This window comes from Pituophis catenifer, unplaced genomic scaffold (assembly GCF_029215685.1).
Source record: "Pituophis catenifer annectens isolate HBS135680 unplaced genomic scaffold, rPitCat1.0.hap2 SCAF_3, whole genome shotgun sequence".
Taxonomy (NCBI): Eukaryota; Metazoa; Chordata; class Lepidosauria; order Squamata; family Colubridae; genus Pituophis; species Pituophis catenifer.
Window position 1 is genome coordinate 75,761,215 of NW_027256883.1, and position 21,510 is coordinate 75,782,724.

General features: G+C 39.5%; 1 protein-coding gene across 1 annotated transcript in view; it reads right to left on the reverse strand.

Annotated features, from left to right (window-relative positions):
* Positions 1-642: 642 nt before the first annotated feature.
* The window catches only part of TNFRSF11A (TNF receptor superfamily member 11a), a 40,681-nt gene continuing 19,813 nt past the window's right edge, over positions 643-21,510 (reverse strand). The window contains exons 2-10 of the mRNA XM_070942563.1: positions 20,472-20,553; positions 17,794-17,919; positions 13,224-13,367; positions 12,504-12,597; positions 10,609-10,700; positions 8,174-8,281; positions 6,103-6,155; positions 5,003-5,792; positions 643-1,037 (exon numbers count right to left, since the gene is read on the reverse strand). Coding sequence (XP_070798664.1) covers positions 643-1,037; positions 5,003-5,792; positions 6,103-6,155; positions 8,174-8,281; positions 10,609-10,700; positions 12,504-12,597; positions 13,224-13,367; positions 17,794-17,919; positions 20,472-20,553 — 1,884 coding nt within the window. The remainder of the gene's footprint in view (positions 1,038-5,002; positions 5,793-6,102; positions 6,156-8,173; positions 8,282-10,608; positions 10,701-12,503; positions 12,598-13,223; positions 13,368-17,793; positions 17,920-20,471; positions 20,554-21,510) is intronic.

A 21,510-nucleotide genomic window follows, 5' to 3' on the forward strand; every position in this document is an offset into this window, starting at 1 on the left:
AGGGTGACATGAAGCTAGTTCTTAACTGGGACTGAGAGAAATTCCAATTTTCTTTCGAAAAATTTAAGTTCATGGACAAATGTTTAAGTGATGAATATGAAATATTTTAAATGAACAAAAGACAGGCAGAAATCTTATCTGCAACATGAGGATAGACAAAACTAAGTTATGTTTTTACTGAACTTTCATCTGTATTTTCTACAGTAAAGATTAAGGCAGCTGTGTTAACGTTACCACTGTACACAAACAAAAGCTACCATTCTAAAAACATTCTATGGATGAGTCTTAAGCAGCATGTGTCAATTCCACAGGAACAGAATCCTTGGCATCTGGAAGAACAGCAGTGACACAACGCATCTCATCTCTGAATCCCAAAACACAACCCTTTTCTTGGAAAACCAAAATATTCCACATAACATTAATAGTATTCAACTTTCTCCTCTACCATTTTTATATTGGAGCAAAGAACCCCCTTGTAAACCAGCAGTCGGCAATCTGACATCTCAGCAACCGACAGAAGGCTTCCTTTGCTTAATTAGCGCTATCCGCGTTCCAGATCACGTTCAGTGAATGGTAGTTGTGTCAGTTCTTTTGACTGAATACCAATAACAAGCATTAGTCTGCATCAATACACCATGTCCTTTAAGAATATCCTGGCTTCCCTTCCTCTTGTATAGGCTGTGAGCCTTCGTGAGAGTGGTGCTTCTTCTGGCTTTCACAATTTTCTTCTTGACCAATAGGCCCAAAAGTCCTCTTGTATCCTTCTGTGGTGCTTTGAGGTTCTCCAGATTCCATGCTGTGATATGTATTGATTTCAGCACATTTTTCTTTATACTGGTCAGCATTGCCTGCAAATGTCTCACAGCGGTTTAAGTTTTCCTCTTGCACTGGGTTCCCCAGGCTGTCGTCACTTGATCCAGGAGACATTGACCCTTCCTGGGAGTTCTGACTAACATAGACAAAAATAATTTCACCCTTAAAATTCATGACTTGTCCACTTGAAATGAATGTAGAGTTCCCGTTTCCTGTCACATTTCCTAAAAAGGGTCAAAGCAGAGGGAAATAGGTGCAGACATAATTAATATGACAGTAAGAGCTGCAACTAGTCAATATTCCAAGAAAGGATACAGTTTTTGCAAAAATAAAAATTGGTATCCCAAGCCAACATCAACTGGAGATAAAATACTGTCTTCATAAACCTTGTTTGCATTTCTGAAAAAAAATTATCATTCAAGTTACTTAGCAGATTAATGGGGATACTCTTTGAAAATAGCCAAAATGGGACATTTTAAACATATACTCAGATAATAAGTACTATAAATAAATAAAAATAAATACAGCACTACCTGTATGTGGCACTGTATCACTACCAAAGCACCTAATCAGAATTAAGATATTGGCAGTATATTGCAGGTTTGCACATTCTACCAATTAGCATTTTGGCATCAGGTTTGCATAAATTGCACTTGAGCCATAATATGCTTAATTTAGTTTTAGTTTAACATGTGATGTGAACCCTGCAAGCAAATTAAAGTTTATGTTGGTTTGTTGTATAAATTCAGGTAATTGTGATTTAGCTAGTTATCCATGGCTTAATACAATGGCTTATGTTTGGATTGGATAATTTATAATATAATTAGATTCTATTTTATTCCCATGATGACAAACATTAAGAGCAGAACACAGGATAGACACAATATGCTAAGTCCTATAGTATTTTGTTTTGTCTTAATTTAGTATATTATATGAAGCCAGTCGCTGTATGTATTCAACATATTGATTAAAGAAATGTATCAGTGTGTTTATTTGTTTAGCTTAGAAAAGAGGATTATTGCTGGGGAACACTTGAGCACCCTGATCATCTAACCACTATTAAGGCATCAATTAGTTTTACATTTCTGCACCAGACTCTAATCCAGAGGTCTTCAAATTTGGCAGCTTTAAGACTTGTGGACTTCAATTCCCAGAATTCTCCAGCCAGCATAGCTATAGCTATGGAGCTATAGCTGGAGCTATAGCTATGCTGGCTGGAGAATTCTGGGAACTGAAGTCCACAAATCTTAAAGTTGCCAAGTTTGAAAATCTCTGCTCTAATCCTATGTCAGAAAAAAACTTATGAACAATTCCTCCCCTGCTTCTTGCTGAAGTGTACATTTCTATTATCTGTAGAAAAAAGGAGGTGACGCCCATATTTTAAAAAGACAGAAAACATTTTACAACATTTTCCAAGGCAATCTCTTAGGGAAACATTTACTTTTCATGTGAGAAATAGGGGCACTGCTATGATTTTTCTCATCAACTTTTGATTAATAATTTAGAGTGGCGCAAAAACAGATAAATTGTGGACTCCTGATCCAAAATAACTAGGAACTGAAGTAGAGGAACAAGGATGAGAAGAGTTATGTTGCTAAGGAATTAATTACCAGAAGAGGAAAATTTTTGAAAATGCAACATAATTTCCAGGCCTCGTCCAATATTTGTGAATGTTGTGTTCACTGCATGAATGTCTCGCCCATCTGTTCTTGAGATTCCTCCAAACATTTGAATTAAATTTGGAGAGTATGCAGAGATTAAAAAGGGAAGGGTATTCTCTTCTACTGATAGATCCCACTGAATGCAATGCTTGGAAAGCACTGAGATTGACTCTGCAAGTGGTCCTTGTTTAATGCATACTTGTTCAGTGATTGAATTACATTGGTGCTGAACAATGTTACCTTATGACTAGTCTTTGTACTTACATCAATTGCTGTGTTCCCATGATCATATGGTTGTGCTTAGTGCCTGGCTCACAATTACAAGAAAAGTTAATGGGGAAGCCACCAGGAAGTTCCAAATGGCAACCATGTGATTCCTCACTTAACAACCATGTGATTTCACTTAACAACAGCAGCTAGAAGTGCCAGAATTTCCATTGCTAAATCATGTGGCATAGTTCTTGACCACTGCATCACTTAGCAATGGAAATTCTGGTCCCAATTACCCTCATTATATAGGTCAAAGACTTGTAAGTACGTTTGTTGATAATTAGCTCTTATTTAGTCTTCTGGATCTCATCCTTTGTTTCTAGGTGCAATTTCAAGATGCTGGTTGTTACCTATAAAGCCCTACATGGCATACAGCCTGGTTTATTGAGCAACCACCTGTCTCTTATAACTGGGGTCCCCAACCCCCGAGCCGCAGCCTACTACCGGGCCATGGCCTGTTTGAAACCGGGCCTCGGGAGAGATGGGCAAGTGTGAGTGGAGCTTCACGTGCAAACTGAAGTGCCCTCTGGTCATGTGAGTGGAGCTTTGCGCACGAGCCAAGTGCCTGACACTCGTGCAAGTTGAGCTTTGTGCGTAAGCGCAAGCATCCTCCACTCGCGAAGGTCCATTTGCATGAGTGGAGAGTGTGTGTGCCCGCCACTCACGCAAATGGAGCTGTGTGTGTACATGTGGCCTGCCATTCACACATTGTCATCCTGCGCTGGGCTGGGCTGCTAAGCTGGAAAGGTTTGGGACCTCTGTCCTGTAATATCTGATCCTGCAGGGATAGCACTTTCCAGGTTCCTTCAATTAAACACTCATTTATCAAGACTTGTGCCTTCTCTATAGCACCACCTGCTGCCTAGAATGAATTCTCCCCAAATTTAATGAATTTTGGTTATCATTGTGAATATTCCATATTTTGTTCAACAGAATAACTGTCAAGGGGCAAAAAATAATTATCAAATTATCCTGAAAATACTGTTCAAGTGCTTCTATGCAACAATCTTCTCTACACTCGCATGAAACTACAGTGTCTACTATTGTAGCTAATCGTTTCTCAACTGTAAATGATGAGGACCATAGCCCAGCATATTTGGAAAATGTACAATATAGTATAAAGGATGCCATAAAAAAGTATGACTAATATTTTCATCTCCTTTAGTTGTACATCTCTATTTGTAATTGGAGGTTCACTGTGAATGTTTTTTTTCCTTTTAACCATCACCACAACATTGGTTAGCCAACTAGCTTGACCAAGATAAAGAGTGCCAAAAAGCATACTTTGTTTGCTGGGTGGAGAAAAACCACTGGCACCAGAATATAATCACATTGGATCTAACCTTTCCAAAATCCCAGAAAAAAATAAATGTTCTTGCCTTATTTAAATGATCTTTAAAATTAACTGCTAGATTAACATGCAGAGCCAACCTTACTATGAAGCAATATGAAGTAATTGCTTTAAACATGATTTTCCACTTTTCTGCCTGAATCTTAGATTTTTATACTGTAATCTCAAAAATGAGTAAAGAACAAATGTAATTTCAATGTTCAGATTTGTATAGATCTAAGGTCTACAATGCCTTCATTTGACTTGCCTTTCTTCTTCGTCTTCTGCATTGATCTCTAGAATTGTATACTGTATACTGCTACATCTATGTATGTTGTCTTGACTTCAATACATAAATTGTTTCCTATTGATTTAATTTCCCAACATAACCTACAGAACTCAGATCTCTTAGTCTCACATACAAATACTAACAAAACCTGTCTTTATTTAGCTTTTTTCAATATAAGGTGGGTGCTGCAATCTGCTCTGTAGATGCTTAATAATATCTACCCCTCACTAACAATAAAAGCGGGCAGCGTGGTGGCTCAGTGGTTAAGATATTGGGCTTGTTGGCTGGAAACAGCAGCCCAGGTTTGAGACCTGAGTGCCACACAATGTATGAACTTTCGTCCTCACCCCAGCTCCTGCACACCTAGCAATTTGAAAGCATGCAAATGTAAGTACGTAGATAGAAAGGTACCACTTTGGTGGAAAGATAACAGCGCTACGTGAAAGGTAACTGCTCTGTGATGTCATGGCGACTACATGACATTGGAAATGTCTTCAAACAGCGCTGGTTCAATGGCTTTGAAACGCAGATGAGCTCCATCCCCTATAGTCGGCAACGACTAGAGGAATATAATTCGCAGGGACTCCTTTACCTTTTCTTTTTACTAACAATAAAGTGGGCTTCCTATAGAGGGCTTACCGGATGCTGCTGGTGGATCTGAAACATTGCAGCTTGACTCAGAGGTTCTTTTTGTATTCTGGTCCTTTCCGTCAGATGAGTCACTTTGGTCTCCAATATTGTTTGCCGACCCATTTTGGTCTACAGAAGAAGATTCCAAACCACAGGTGCCTAGCAGAGACGATCCATTTTCTTTTAAGGAATCTACAGCATTGTCCAGTTTGTTAGGAGGTTGTCTACAAGATGAGCTGGCAAAGCTATGCTCTTCTTCGGACAATAGTAGGGAAGTACCAGCATCTTCAGTATCAACATCTCTCATCTTGGCACAAGTGAAATGATTACAAGAACTCTGCAGGTATTTATCTGAGGAAGCATGAATAGGGTCCAAGCAACAGCAGTGTACTAATTCCTCCAGATTTTCCGTTCCTGTGAAGAAGTAATTCAAACTATCATTCTCTCCCACTTCTAGCGGTTCAGAGAAGGGCGATGCTGGTTTGCTATCAGATTGGCTGACTAAAGGTAAGTAACATTGCCCATGGGATACTTTGTCCATATATTCATCTTCCATAGGAATCTGTCTAAAGGAGTCGTCTTCAGAAATGGTAGTTAGAAACAATGCCGGGAAATTTTCCCTTGATCCGTAAAGTATTTTCTCAGGATCGTCTTTTCCACTCAGGAGATGCTCACATGAGTAATGTACCTCATCTGGAAAGCAATATTTGTCAAGATCCAGCAAATAAGTCTCTCCCAAAAGCTGAAGGCCAGAAGGATGCGCTACATTTGTGTTTACAAATGTATCACAAGAAGAATCCTGCAAAGAAAAGAATATACCGTTTCCTATAGTAGTATTGATAATCTGTTAAGTAAACCCAGCAAACTGCAGACAAATTGCAACAATTTTTAAAAAAGTTCCTATGGCTTAAAGCCAAGGGAGTCTTTGTGGTTTTTTGTTTCTTATACTTTCATCATTTCCTTTTGACCTTATGTCAACCAAGCAGTTTTACAAATTACAACTTTATTTCACCACTTAAAGAATTCTCCGACAAACGAAGATCTCAGAACAGAACAAACCAGGAAAAAACATGAAAAGCTATAAACATCCATAAAGCCTTAGAAGTCACCTTTTTCCCTTTTATTTGGTGGCATATTTCCTGAGCCCAGTATTGTAAATCTGCTGGAGGGAAATATAGAAACAGTATTCAGTAACAGTCTAGCATTTTAGCAGAATATTAGTGAACCACAAATGCAACTATACACATTATGGCTAGCTATATTAAAAAATCTTTACAAAAACACTTATAAATATTAAAGATAGGATTGAACTATTTATTCACAGTGAACCATCAGATTGAGACATATTATCATAATAGATATATAACATTAAATTTTCTCACAGAGTGAAGCGCACTTAAAACATTAATTTCAATAGACTTGTACACTTGCTATAATTGTGTTCACTGACTTAAGAGTAAGTGAAAAAGATGACACGTATGCACATATTAAGAAAGCTTGAATAGTTCATTCTTAAATATTGTGTCAATTTGTTTTTAAATATACTTTGCTAAAAATAGTTTGCTTTTGAAGGGTTTGTGGTAAAATGTGAGTTGCAAAATGATTCCCGATGCCCCCCTTCACCTTACAAACGGAAGATGTGTCTATCTCGACAATCTATCCATGACTAAAACAGAACATTCCATATCACTTGGGTCTTTGTTCCATATCATGTGCCATCAATTTATGACTGACTTGCTAATGACCTAGCTGTCTGTGGGTGATTGGTTGGCTAGTCTGTTGCAGGGAATATCACATGAATTACCAAAAGAACAATTTGGATCAAAAAACTGTTTGCTTTTTATGTGGAAGAATGCATTTATTTATGCCTGTTGCTGAAAGAATGTCATATACAGATTTAATTATTAGACTAAAAAAGTTAAGAGAATGATATTATAAAAATATCTTTCTCTTGCCCTAAAATTCTAAATGATACATACAAATTTATCAAATTCAGAAACTACTATGCCTTGATTTGCTCTAGGAGCTACTAGTGTCCTCCTTTTCATTTAGAGCAGGGGTGTCAAACTCGCGGTGTCACGTTGTAACATGATGTATCGTGACTGTCTCCCCTTCGCTAAAATGGGAGTGGGCTTGGCCAGCGTGTGACTTATCCAGCCCGTGGGCTGTGAGTTTGACACTCCTGATTTAGAGGATTATTCCCAGAGAGCAAAAGCCACTTAACCTTGACTGACACTCAATTTTGAAATTGAATTGTTTCAGGTTGGCCCATAGCCTTAAATCAGCTCCCAATTCAGATGTGAAGCCTTTTTGTCCAACTATATTTAGCTGCATCAAACCAGCCTCAAAATCCTATTTTCAGCTTCAGAAAATCTATTGATGATGAGTGAGATGGAGACAAATAGCCCTGTTACAGCAATTTCTTATAAGGAGTACTATTATTTCAATGGAAGAAGCAAAGTGCAATTACTTGCAATTAAATCTTCCTTTGAAACAGACGTAAATGTTTGTATGCCTGTCAGCCACCCTTCTAGAGTCTGACACACAAGATGATATAAATGTGAAGATCAAAGAACTGGGCAATACTTTCATAATTGCACGCTTCCATTTATTCCATTAATAAAGCACCTATGGGTATAGCACTTTTCATTTAATTTTGGCTCAAGAAATGGCTTGAGAGAGTTACTTCTCAAGTTGTAAGAGGGACAGAGTCCTTAGCTGTAGATCGGAGTTACACAATTGGCAGCCTTACTGTATGTGTCCTTCCCCCAATTTTTCATACAACACAGACATTATTAAATACATAGACAGTAATCACAATCTACTCTATTTAATTTAAATTCTAACTTAAATATGTCAAACTTGGATTCTGTCCTGCCTGCAGCAACTTCTTTGCTCTGGCCTCACTTTTCCAGTTGCAGCTGCCAAGATACCACCCAAAAGCCAAGTGTGACCTTCAGCCTAGAAAACATTGGACGCTCCTACATACCCTTAGATCACACGGGTACATTTGTGAAAACTGCAATGGATGTCTAAAAGTTAGAACTAAAACAATATATAAAAAGAAAAGTGTAAAAAAGTAATCTGGCTTTTATAATAACCAGATTAAGAGATTTAAATAAAAATGTCTGTTAAATGTAGTTTTTATAATAATATAAGAAGTCATTAGGTATTACATACCTGTCAGTAGTTTTCCCTTACTTCGATAATATACAGTAAGGATAATTATAGCAGCCAAGGCAATGAGGAGAAGTGGAACAATCAATACATAAAATAATTTTTTGTTTTCTGGAAAATGAAAAACTGACAATGAATTAAAAAGTTTAGACTCAGAAAATATCACGTTGGATCTACTTTTTTAAAAAACCAAACCTATTTCTTAATCAAATAGTACAGGGAAACATTGCAGTGGTTGACTATTAAATTTCACTGTCTTTCATTATTGAAAATAGAAATATTTTAAATAAAAAACAAAAGGACAAACTAGAAGCTGGTTATAGTTTACAGCATATGCAATTTTCAATCTATGCTTGCACTATTTGTGTCCTGCAAGATAATTCACACATACCCTATCCACATCTAAGATTAACTTTTATCCATGAATTTTCATGCTGGAAAAAGCAGACACAACATTAAGATATTTTGAAGGTATTGTGATGGCCCACCTCATTTTGGAGTAAGTCATACTATAGTCCTGTCCCAAATAGCTGAGCTAAAGTCACAGAAATAGTTTAAGTTGTTGATGATTATTTGATGAGAGTCCCACATATCTGAGCACATGAGGGGCAGTAGAACAAGAATAGGCTCTATTCCATGTGCACATATATTATCCTAGTAGTTTTCTGTAGCCTAGAACAATGGCCCCAACTTTTTGGGCATCAGGGACTAGTTCCATAGAGAGAGGTTTTTTTCTGTGGACCGGAGGAGTTATGGTTTCATGTGCTGCCTGCATCCTGCAGATGGGGTTTCGCTTATTTGTGTGGCCTGGTTTCTGGCATGCCATCAACCAGTAACAGTCCATAGACTGGGGGTTGGGGACCCCTAGCATAGAAGATACTGAGACTTTATTGGTAGTCCATGCTTAATGATGGCAATTAGGATCATCGCTAAGCAACATAGCCAGGAAGCACAAAGTTATGTGATTGCACCGCTTAGTTTATTTATTTATTTATTTATTTATTTATTTATTTATTTATTTATTTATTTATTTATTCATTCATTCATTCATTCATTCATTCATTCATTCATTCATTCATTCAACTTCTATGCTGCCTTTCTCCGAAGACTTAGTGGCAACGACTCCAGCACTTCTTATTGTTAACCAAATTCCATGCCTTCATTAAGTGGGTTATCATGTGGTCATCTTTTGTAATCTGTTAGTTTCCCCATTGACTAGCTTGTTGGAAGCTACGAGTTGTGAGCCAGTCACCAAGAGCCTGGATCTCAATCATGTGACTGCAGGGATTTGGTAATAGCCCCAATTATGAGGACTGGCTGTAAATGCCACTCATTCAGTGCTGTTGTAACTTTAAACAGTCACTGAACAAGTAGTTAAATGAACACTACCTGTAACTGAATCTTTAAAACTTACAATAACAGAATGGATAATAACATATAAATGTATTTCTTTGAAAAATTGAAGTTTTTCTTTATATCACAGCAGGACATAGATATTCCGAACATTGCTAAATAGCATTTAAGATATGAATTCTGAGAACCAATGTGTTAACTAGTAAAGTTGTGGGTTATGTCTGTCCAATTTAACTTGGTTAATTTTTTCCCTTTTTAGGCCTCTTGTATTCTGGTTAAAGTAGAACTGGGCAACCCATAAACCCAGCCCCAATTTGTTAACCCAGAGAGCAGCCTTGGATTATATTGCCAAAAACTGGCAGAAAAAAAATATCAATTTCTGATAACAGTATTAATGTAAAGTGGCCCATTGATGTCCACCAAATTCATTCACTTCATTTATGCATTTACAATTTCAAATTGTTCTTGGTTCATGCTTTTCATGTTACAATTGCAACATGTCCTTGTAAAACAAGAAATTGCTTTCAATACTGACACGATCAGTGATTAGATTTTCTTTGGTCTAGTCATGTCATCACATTCAGTTCTATTCACACGAATTCACTATAGTTCCCCAATAATTGGAAGAGTACGTTCCTGCTTCATATTCTCCTCATTGGGCACTTAAACTTTACTTCATATTTCAGGCATGCTCATATACATTTGTTGTCAAAATACCAAAGCAATTTGCCATTTCTTTTTTGGAGTTTGATTGTGGAGTTCCTACTTAATAGGCAAGTTGGCTTTCCTTATGCCACTAGAGTTCTCTACCTATCCTTAGCTCTGTTGTGGATTTTTATTAGTATCACTCTTACCTTTTGGAATTTTATTTATTTGGAATGATTAGCTACCCAACTCCAATTCAACTCTTACCAGCAATGAAACCCTACCAGGAGCTCCTGCTAACATCACTCATAGCATTACTAAAGCTATTGAGCAGTTCACCATATCATGGGATGAAACCAAAACAAAAGGTAACTTTAATTATAGAAATGTCAGAAAATCTTAAAATAATATTACTGTTCAGTTGGTGCTTTCGTATTTACCATCTTCTGAATGTGTTTTCTCTTGTATCTTACAAACTGCATCAGACCAATTATTCCCAGGAATCTTTTCCTCAGTTCCCAAAGCTGTGCAACTAAATTAAATAAAATGGAAAGTGATAAATTATATTGCTTTTGGATGAGACATGCTAATAAAGTAATGTACGTTTTGGAGAACATACTAATAGCATAAAGAGGTAGTGAGGCAATGCTTAATGCAATGACATTCATACCTCATACTGTATTTCCTTTAGTAAATTTTTGTGTTCTTTAGATATGATAGACTCCTGCCAGCCTATAAGGTGGACCAGATCAAGAAACCAATTCCACGCAAGACTAGAATTTTATTAAAATACCGTAGGCTGTAATAAGAGAATATTATAAGCCTGATTATACTTTACTTCCCCTCCCTTTTACATTCCAGTGAACTAGGGAGAATCCTACATGATATTTTCCAAATACTATCTTGTTTCCCAGGCTTTAAGGAATGTTTTAACCCTCTTTGCTTATATATGATAATTCTTCCTTATTTCCCCCAGAGTCACCTGGACTCTCTACAATCTCTCCCATAATTCCCCACCACATGGGAATGGCATGGTATATCAGGCTATCTGATCTGGAGAGAAGCAGACTGTAGAAGGCTGACATTGATATTATGACAAAAGAGGAAAAAGAAAGCCAATTTCATGTATAATATTTAATATCTAATGAAGTTCAAAACCAAATTTGTAAATATTTATTCCTACATTGTTTAATCCTGTTAGTCTCATATGGGACTGTGAGAATTAATGATCAGTAAGGAGGCCTGTTGATTTTCTACAGCAAGCCAATGATTGCATTTGCATATATGGATGCAACACTATGCCTGAATTTTTAAAGCAAGTTTTGTTGAACCAGGTTATCATGACATATCACACAGTAACATTATGTCATAACAGATGGGTTTACAATAAATTGCATTATGGTGATCCCTAATTGCTACTCAGTTAAAACAATTTAAAAAATAGTTCAATTTTTTAAGGGTAGTTCTTATTTATATTGCCTTAAATCAGAGTTCCCCAACCTTTCTGACTTTGTAGACTGGTGGGGGGAGAGGGGATGGTTCCGCGCAAGTGGCCAGCAAGTGAGCGCACAGCTCCTTTTGTGCAAGTGGTGTGCATGCACACCTGTTGCTCATTTAAATGGAGTGTGCACATGCACTTGCCTGCTGCTTGCGCAAATGAGGATGCGCATGCACATCCATGCTCACCGGCAGTTTCTGCAGCCTGGTTGCAAACCCCTCATGGCCCACTAGTTGGCCGCGGCCCACAGGTTGGGGACCCCTGATTTAAATGGTCTTTTCATACTTAAACAAACAATTAATTTTTCAATTTATTCATTTCATGTTAACTAACGAAATGAAAGGAATGGAAGAGAAATGAATTTCCTTAATTTCAAAGAGTAAACAATATTCCTACTTCCTTTTTATTTCTCATTTTCCTCTTGCTGTGTTTCTCACCCTCAGCTATTTTAAGAGATGTGGACTTTATCTCCCAAGGAATTCTGGGAGATGAAGTCTCTACATGGTAAAGTTGCTGAGGAGGAAAAACTCTGCCTACTGCAGGTCTCAATTTTAGATAAAACCCAAATACTTAAGAATTGGTGCTGAGAAAAGGAGCAAACACAGCTATTACAAAATTAAAGCAATTTTAATATGAATATGTTCATGCCACTAAATATGCATGATCAAGTAAGTGAGGATTTCTAGATTCTAATGTTCCGAGGCTAATTACTGGCAATGACAAATTATTTCATTTTCTGCAACCAACATCAGTGTTTCTAAATACAATACAACACAGACATCCAAAGATTTCCTTTGTGTCTTTCCTAGTGCACTGTTAAATGTATATGAAACTTACTTTGTCCAGGCTTTGCATGCATCAGTTGCAGAGGAGACATTAGAAAAATAACCAGTGGGACATGGTACACACACTGTATTCTTATCTTGCTGTACTGTGGAAATATAACAACACGCTGAGCAGAGCCCCACTTCTCTGAAAAGCATCACTTGAAAACAATTTGCTGATAACCAAATATTTAAGATGTATTTTTGCACACACTGAAGTGTTACTATTTAGAACACTTCAGCCTTTTTGACTTTTTGAACTTATTGGATAAAAAACTGGTTTTTAAATGTTTCAAGGCATTGGAAACAAGCACACTGATTATTTTTGCATATAAGCAGGTTTATATACATACAGATATATACCTACTCTTTCATGCTATTATAATACCAAGAACGTGCTAAAGAACCAACATGATGTTTTAAGTATTATTTCTACACACTATTCCTCCCATGATAAAACTGTTAACTAACAATCAGACAAAATAATAATAATAAAAAGATATAACATTATAAGATTAATTGAGGCATATCACCCAGGACTGAAATTTACCCCAATTTCAGTGGCATAATTCTACATATCTAATATTAAGCAATGTGGAAGAAAACCACATCTTTCCAAGAAGTTTCATTAACAGGACACCTCCACTGTCAATCCAGCTCATCAGTAGTACGGTACATTCAGCAGGGTTGACAAATAAAATAAAACTTTCAGAGATGTTAATTTAAATCTTACCAGGAAATTTTACTCCAGAACCAGGTGAGCATTTTGTGTTTCGCCGACAACAATCACAGTCACTGTTCCAATGGTAGCCAGCAGTACAGGCACATTGTCTTTGGAATGTGCTGTTTCCTGGAATCACTTCTATTAAAGCTTTTCCTTTAAATGCAAAAAAGCGGAAAGCAGGTGGAAATGAAAGTTGACATAAAGTTTGTATCATAACAGACACACAAGTGAGCATTCTTTTCAAGTGAGGCAATGTTGCTGCTTGCATAATGTACAGATTTCCTCATTCATGACTGATTCTGAATGCTGCCTGTTGCAATTCAAAGTGATATACCAGGAATAAGTATTAGCTGCTATGTCAAGTATTAAGCAATAATAAACATTCAATATGTCAATCAATCGTACCGTAAATGAAACTATAGGGAAACAAGTAAATATGTGGTAAGTGGTGAGAATAGAAGAGAGTCTTATGGGAAAAACTGAGTATTCATGGCCTAGAATTCAATGTCACAGTTGATCATGATGTTGCTCAATGTTGTAGGAGGTTATAAGGGTCACACAAGAAATCTCTTTATGGAGGCTAAAGGGATGATTTAAATAGAGATGTCCTTTTTCTTGTAGAATTTCAAATAAGGTGCCTAAACGAATTCAAGTAATACCCACCTTTTGCTTGCCTTTCTAAGAAAGGCATCCTTACCTAATTTTAAAAAAAAATCACAATATAGCAGTGATGAAATCCAAATTTTCTTACTATCGGTTTGGTGGGCGTGGTGTGGCTTGGTGGGCATGGCAGGGGAAGGATACTGCAAAATCTCCATTCCCACCCCACTCTGGGGCCAGCCAGAGGTGGCATTTGCTGGTTCTCTGAACTACTCAAAATTTCCGCTACCGGTTCTCCGAACTACTCAAAATTTCCATTACTGGTTCTCCAGAACCTATCAGAACCTGCTGGATTTCACCCCTGAGTTATAGTCCTGTATTTTGAAGCTGATAAGTGTCCTTGAATTAAGGGCTGATGAAGAACATTCTACAGCAGGGATCCCCAACAAACCTTGGGTCATGGACTGGCACTGGGCCACGGTATGCCAGAAACCAAGCTGCACAAACAAGTGAAGCCCATTCCGCGGGATGGGGAGTCAGCACACGTAACCATGCCCCCTCCAGTCCGTGGAAAAACCTCTCTCCATGGAACTGGTTCCTGGTGCTCAAAAGGTTGGGGGCCACTGTTCTATAGAACTAAAGGGTATAGCAAAAAGCCAAGTTCTTTCTTTCTGTTTTGCTTTGGTAAGATATACTGTATGTGTCTATGCTCAGCTCGTGGCATGCTTGTGTCTTTGTGTTGAATATTTCACTATCGGCCCAAATCAATCCATTTCAGGATGATTTGAAGAGGTTCTTATGGAAAAACTGAATGTTCCTGGTTTACTGCAGAAAAAATGGACTAAAATTGAATGTCACAGCTGAGCATGATGTTGTTTAATTTATAGGAGTTTATATGGGTCTCTTCATTGAAGGTTATGTATTGTAATTTACCAGGCTGGTCCAGTACATGATAATAATAATAATAATAATAATTTTATTTCTATACCGCCCTTCTCCCGAAGGACTCAGGGCGGTGTACAACCTATTTAAAAACACAAAAAACACAACAACAATTTAAAATTTAAAATCATTAAATAATTAGGCTCCAATTAAAATCCCAGAAATTTAAAATACCCCAATTTAAAACGTTATGTTAATAACCCTGCCTGGCGGAACAACAGGGTCTTCAGAGCGCAGCGAAACACCCGGAGGTCGGAAATCTTTCGTATTTCGGGGGGCAGTTCATTCCACAGGGCTGGAGCTCCCACAGAGAAGGCCCTCCCCCTGGGTGTCGCCAGCCGACATAACTTGGCTGATGGCACCCGGAGGAGACCCTCTCTGTGGGAGCGGACTGGTCGGTGGGAGGCTATTGGTGGCAGAAGTCGGTCCCGAAGGTACCCGGGTCCTATGCCATGGAGCGCTTTAAAGGTGGTAACCAACACCTTGAATCGCACCCGGAAGACCACTGGGAGCCAGTGCAGCTCGCGCAGGAGGGGTGTCACGTGGGCGCAACGGGTTGCACCCATAACCACCCGCGCGGCCGCATTCTGGACCAGTTGGAGCCTCCGAGTGCTCTTCAAGGGGAGCCCCATGTAGAGAGCATTACAATAGTCCAACCGGGAGGTGACAAGGGCGTGAGTGACCGTGCGCAAGGCGTCCCGATCCAGAAAGGGCTGCAACTGGCGAATCAGGCGAACCTGATAAAAGGCCCCCCTGGCCACGGCCGTCATGTGCTCTTCTAAAGACAGCCGTGCGTCCAGGAGGACACCCAGATTGCGAGCCCTCTCTGTGGGGGGCAAAGATTCACCCCCAATAGTCAGCGATGGCACCTGCTGACTATATCGGGGCGCCGGAAGCCACAGCCACTCGGTCTTGGAGGGGTTGAGTCTGAGCCTGTTCCTCCCCATCCAGGCCCGCACGGCCTCCAGGCAGCGGGACATCACATCAAAGGCATCGTTGAGGTGGTCTGGGGTGGAGATGTACAGCTGAGTATCATCAGCGTACAGATGACACTTCACCCCGAAACCACGGATGATCTCACCCAGCGGCTTCACATAAATGTTGAACAGGAGAGGCGAGAGGACCGACCCTTGCGGCACTCCCCATGCGAGATGCCTCGAGGTCGACCTCTGTCCCCCTGCCAACACAAACTGCGAGCGGTCGGAGAGGAAGGAGGAGAACCACCGCAAAACGGTGCCCCCTATTCCTAACCCCCTCAACCGCTGCAGCATGATACCATGGTCGATGGTATCAAAAGCCGCCGAGAGGTCTAATAGGACTAGGACAGAGGAGCAGCCCCTGTCCCGAGCCCTCCAGAGATCATCCACCAACGCGACCAATGCCGTTTCAGTGCTGTACCCCTGCCTGAAGCCCGACTGGTACGGGTCTAGATAGATAGCTTCATCCAGGTGCCGGGGAAGTTGTCGTGCCACCACACTCTCAACAACCTTCGCCACAAAACGAAGGTTGGAGACTGGACGATAGTTGGCTAATTCAGCCGGGTCCAGGGAAGGCTTCTTGAGGAGGGGCCTCACTACCGCCTCTTTCAAGGCGGCAGGAAAGGCACCCTCACTCAGAGAAGCACTTATAATCCCCTGGAGCCAGCCTCGTGTAACCTCCCGGGAGGCCAGCACCAACCAGGAGGGACACGGGTCCAATAAACACGTGGCGGCACTAATCTTACCCAGAACCCTGTCCACATCCTCGGGAGTCACAGGATCAAACTCCTCCCAGGTAACATTCTCAAGACCTGCCCTCGTCTCCTCCCGTGGACTCATCCAGTCGGAGTCCAAGCCATCCCGAATCCGAGCGACTTTATCGTGCAGGAATTGCACAAAATCCTCAGCACGACCCTGCAAGGGATCTTCCCGCACTCCCCCCCGGAGGAGGGAGTGGGTCACCCTAAACAAGGCGGCTGGGCGGTTCTCTGCAGATGCGATAAGAGCGGAAAAGTGGTTAGACTTTGCCACTTTTATCGCCACTAGGTAGGTCTTGATATAAGACCTCACCTGTGTCCGGTCGGAATCGGATTGGCTAGTCCTCCAAATGCTCTCTAGGCGTCTTTTCCGACGCTTCATCTCTCTCAGCTCCTCAGAAAACCAAGGAGCCAGTTGAGATCGGCATCGGGTCAGAGGCCGCAAAGGCACGACGCGGTCCAAAGCTCCAGCGGCCGCCCTTTCCCAGGCGGCCACCAGCTCTTCAGTCGAGTCGTGTGTTAGGGTCTCAGGGCACGGCCCAAGCTCCGTCAGGAACCTTTCGGGTTCCATCAGGCGCCTGGGACGGAACCATCTAATTGGCTCCGTCTCCCTGCGGCGGGGGGCGGCGGTAGGAAAGTCTAGTTGGAGGAGCGAATGATCTGTCCATGACAAGGGTTTAATATCTAGGTCCCCTCTACCAAGATCATTCAACCACTGACCAGAGACAAAAATCAGGTCCAGAGTGTGTCCCCCTATGTGAGTGGGGCCTTGAACTAACTGGGTCAGGTCCATGGCCGTCATGGAAGCCATGAACTCCCGAGCCGCCTCTGACGCCTCACCCGCGGATGGAAGGTTGAAATCCCCCATGACGATAAGTTGATAGATGTTTTCAACTTCTCAGTCAAGGGTTAAGAGAATCTAACTGACCCAAACTCAGGATTGGAACCTGGGTCCAAAGATAGGATCTTAACTTTGATGTTCAAATCCCATCTTTTACATACAGTACCTTGACTATGTTATTTATCTCAGACTTCATCAATTTGCCTTCTGGGATATTCGTGTTTTGGGACAGGCCACGCTTATGGCAAGATTCTTGTCATCTAAGCAGTCATTTTGTGAGAGTTGTCCTGACATCCTAAGAGATTTTGATTAAAGCTCAAAAAGATTTTGGGACCCCTGTTCTATTGCATATCCCTCTTTTCCACCTCTACCAACTCAAAATAAAAGTCTTCATCTGCTCTCCTAAAAGTCATCTCCCTGACAAATGAGAAGCAATTTAACAGTCCATGTGTTTCCCTTACCTCTATCACATATTTTATGAAGAAAGCACTTTTCCTCTTCATTCCAGATGTCCATATACTCATTTGAGCCACAGGGTTTGCATACAGTCTCTGAAAAGGCAGTGCATTTTTTGGCCATGTACTTTCCTGAGAAGAACAACAGAAAAGAGTGATGAAATGTTAAATACTTCAGAATTAGCAATATTGGCTCTCTCAGGCTTACATGGATCGCCTTAGGGGAGTCAGCACATGGCAAAATATGGCCAATTATGACTGAATTAGTGGGCTGAACAACCAAAACACATTATAATGCCATAAGTTTAGATGCTTATTACATTATCAGAATCAAACACTTGGTTAATCGAATTGATTTAACAACAGAATTGGACAATTCATAGTGAAGCATGTAGTTAGCTTGGATATGAGGTACTAAACAATCACTGTCTATGTAAAACATGGAATTTCAAGATGTTTTTAATGTACAATCCCACTGCCTTATGCGCGAGAATTTATACAGTAGATTGCTCAGTTATTGTTTTCCATTTGTAATACAGATAGTCCTTGATTTACAACAGTTCACTTGGTGACCGTTCAAAGTTGCAACAGCACGGAAAAAGTGACATGACTATTTTTCACAGTTATGACCGCTGCTGCATCCCCACAGTGATGAGATCAAAATTCAGATGCTTTGCAACTGGTTCATATTTTTGACGGTTGCAACGGCTTGGAATCATGTGATCAGTTTTTTTGCTTCTGACAAGCAATGTCAATGGAAAAGCCAGATTCACTTAACAACCATGTTACTAATTTAACAACTGAAGTAACGACTGTGGCGAAAAAAATAGTAAAATGGGACAAAACTCACTTAACAAATGTTTCACTTAGCAACATAAATTTTGGGCTAAATTGTGGTTGTAAATTGAGGACTACCTGTATTCCCACATTTTCCAAGTATTCATATTTCAAAATTTCAGAGAAAAGGAAGAAATAAGCACACAATGGTTTTTCATATTATAACAGAATCTGCCTGGAAGCACCACAAGTCTTTCAAGTTCTTTCTTGAAGGCATCTTCTGATTGGTTTTAAATGCTGAAGCTATGATTCATTCTCTTTAAATAGCTTATGTGATTCAGAAGCACTGTCTGTTCTGAGCATGACCACCTAGGAGGAAATTGTTCAAAATGAGTTCAGAAAATTTCTTTCTGAACTGATTTATCCTTTGAGACTCAAGGTTTTCCCAACTGCTGTGTAGAATCCATATTCCTAAATATCAGTGCAGGAGACATTGCATTGATAAATTAACCAATGCAGAATACACAGCCTGAGGAGATAACTGGCAAACACAGTTCTGAGTAGCCTCTACATTCTCCTTCAAATAAAAAAAGTTATTTTAAAATTTTTATTTTTTAATCAGGAATATAAATCTCTGTTAGTTATCTCAATAGGTAAACATTCTACAATTTCCCTTTTCAAATCACCCTGCATATAATGAGATACCGGTAATACTCAGCTAGTTACTATACAGATTCCTGATTTTATGAGGAAAAATTGTCTGAATGTAGGTACAAAATTTGTGGGCTAAGGATTCTATTTTGCCCTCAAGTGGAGCACTCCCCATACTCAAATTACCTCAAAGATTTCACTTTACTATATTGGAGTGGAAAGGATTACATACTCCTATAATAATTCTACTAACTACATCTAATTAATTTTAAACATATACAGGTAATCCTCGACGTACGACCACAATTCAATTCAGAATTTTGGTCCTAAGTAATTGTGGTCATCAATGACCTGACACAAAATTACAACTGTTCTTGGAGTCATTAAGCAAATCACATGGTTATTTGGTGATTTGGTTATTTGGTAAGCAAATCCAACATATCCAATGGGTGTTTTTATTGGAAAAACAGCAAAAAAATCATAAATTGGGATAATGTGTCTGCAAGACTCTGCAATCAGTTATAAATGCAAGACAGTTGCCAAATGTCTGAAATGTGACCACCTTACATGTGTATGTTTGCTTGTGTGTAGGAGTCATAACTTCAAGGACAAGTCATAGGTAGTTGTTTTTGAAGTCTGTGGTAATTTCAAACAGTTGTTATACAACAGCTTGGACTGTTGTATAAATTAGGACTGCTTGTAACTCACTCTTTGAATTTTTGCTCCACAGCTCGCCATTTAAAATCCAAGTGTGGGTTTTACCCTAAAAATGTTTGCACCAGCGGTGGGTTTCAAAATTTTATATTACCGGTTCTGTGGGCGTGGCTTGGTGGGCGTGGCATAGCTTGGTGAGCATGGCTTGATGGGCATGGCAGGACAAGAATACTGTAAAATCTCCATTCCCTCCCCACTCCAGGGGAAGGTTACTGCAAAATCCCCATTTCCTCCTGATCAGCTGGAACTCGGGAGGCAGAGAATAGATGTGGGCAGGGCCAGTCAGAAGTGGTATTTACCGGTTTTCCAAACTACTCAAAATTTCCGCTACTGGTTCTTCAGAACTGGTCAGAACCTGCTGAAACCCATCTCTGGTTTGCACAGTTCTGCTCTTGAGAAACATAAAGTGTTATAAGAATGCAATTCACCCTCTCCCTAATGAGACATCAGATTTAAAAATAATAACAATAATAATGAGATTATTCTTTTACTTAAAAATCAATTTTGACTTAGGTGTGAGAAAATTGTTGTTAGCGTATTACCTGGTTCACATTTGTTGCAGCATCGGCCAGAATATTCATAATGTTGCTCACTGCTACAGGAAGGCTTGACTTGTAAGTACAACTGAAGGACAGAACAGAACAGTAATAATACTTTAGTTGCTTTTAGTTTAAGACATCTTTCAAGGATACCCAAGTTTTATTTCCGATTGTGTTTAAAATATACATTTATATCATTACAATGACACCGGTCTTCGTTAATTTGGTACTCTTCAGGTATGTTGTACAATGATTTCCACCGTATTCCCAATTAGGGGAATAGATGTTATAAATCAACATTTCAGAAGAGCGCAAATTTAGAAACAGCTGTACAGATAGTCCTTGTTTAGCGATTGCCTCGTATAGCAACTGTTTGTAGTTAAATGATATTGAAAAAGATTTCAATTAATAGTCATATTTATGATCTTCACATCTTTCTCTCTCATATATTTGCCATATTCCCTAGTTTACACCCCTGCTGTAAAGCAAAGGAAAGCTGAAGTAAAATTGTAAGCACACTTGTAGTCCTGCGATTTTTCACTTAGCAACTGAGTTGTCAATTCCAATTTTGGTTGCTAAACAAGGACTACCTTTATATGAATATATATAACTGATGATTTGTAACTACTTTTGGACCTGTTTTCTGTCTTTATGTTTAGGTTTACCATATCTGGGTGGCTAAAATCCAAGTAAATACTAGATGGCAGCAAAGAGAAACAGTAAACTCTCTTTGCTGCTGTTTACAGGTCATCCAAATTTTTGCAGCTGGATTTATATCCTTTTTGGCTCCTATTCTTCCTGGCCTGCTACAGTCATGGCCGTAAATGTTGGCACCCCTGAAATTTTTCCAGAAAATGAAGTATTTCTCACAGAAAAGTATTGCAGTAACACATGTTTTGCTATACACGTTTATTCCCTTTGTGTGTATTGGAACAAAACCAAAAAAGGGAGGAAAAAAAGCAAATTGGACATAATGTCACACAAAACTCCAAAAATGGGCTGGACAAAATCATTGGCACCCTTTACTTAATATTTGGTTGCA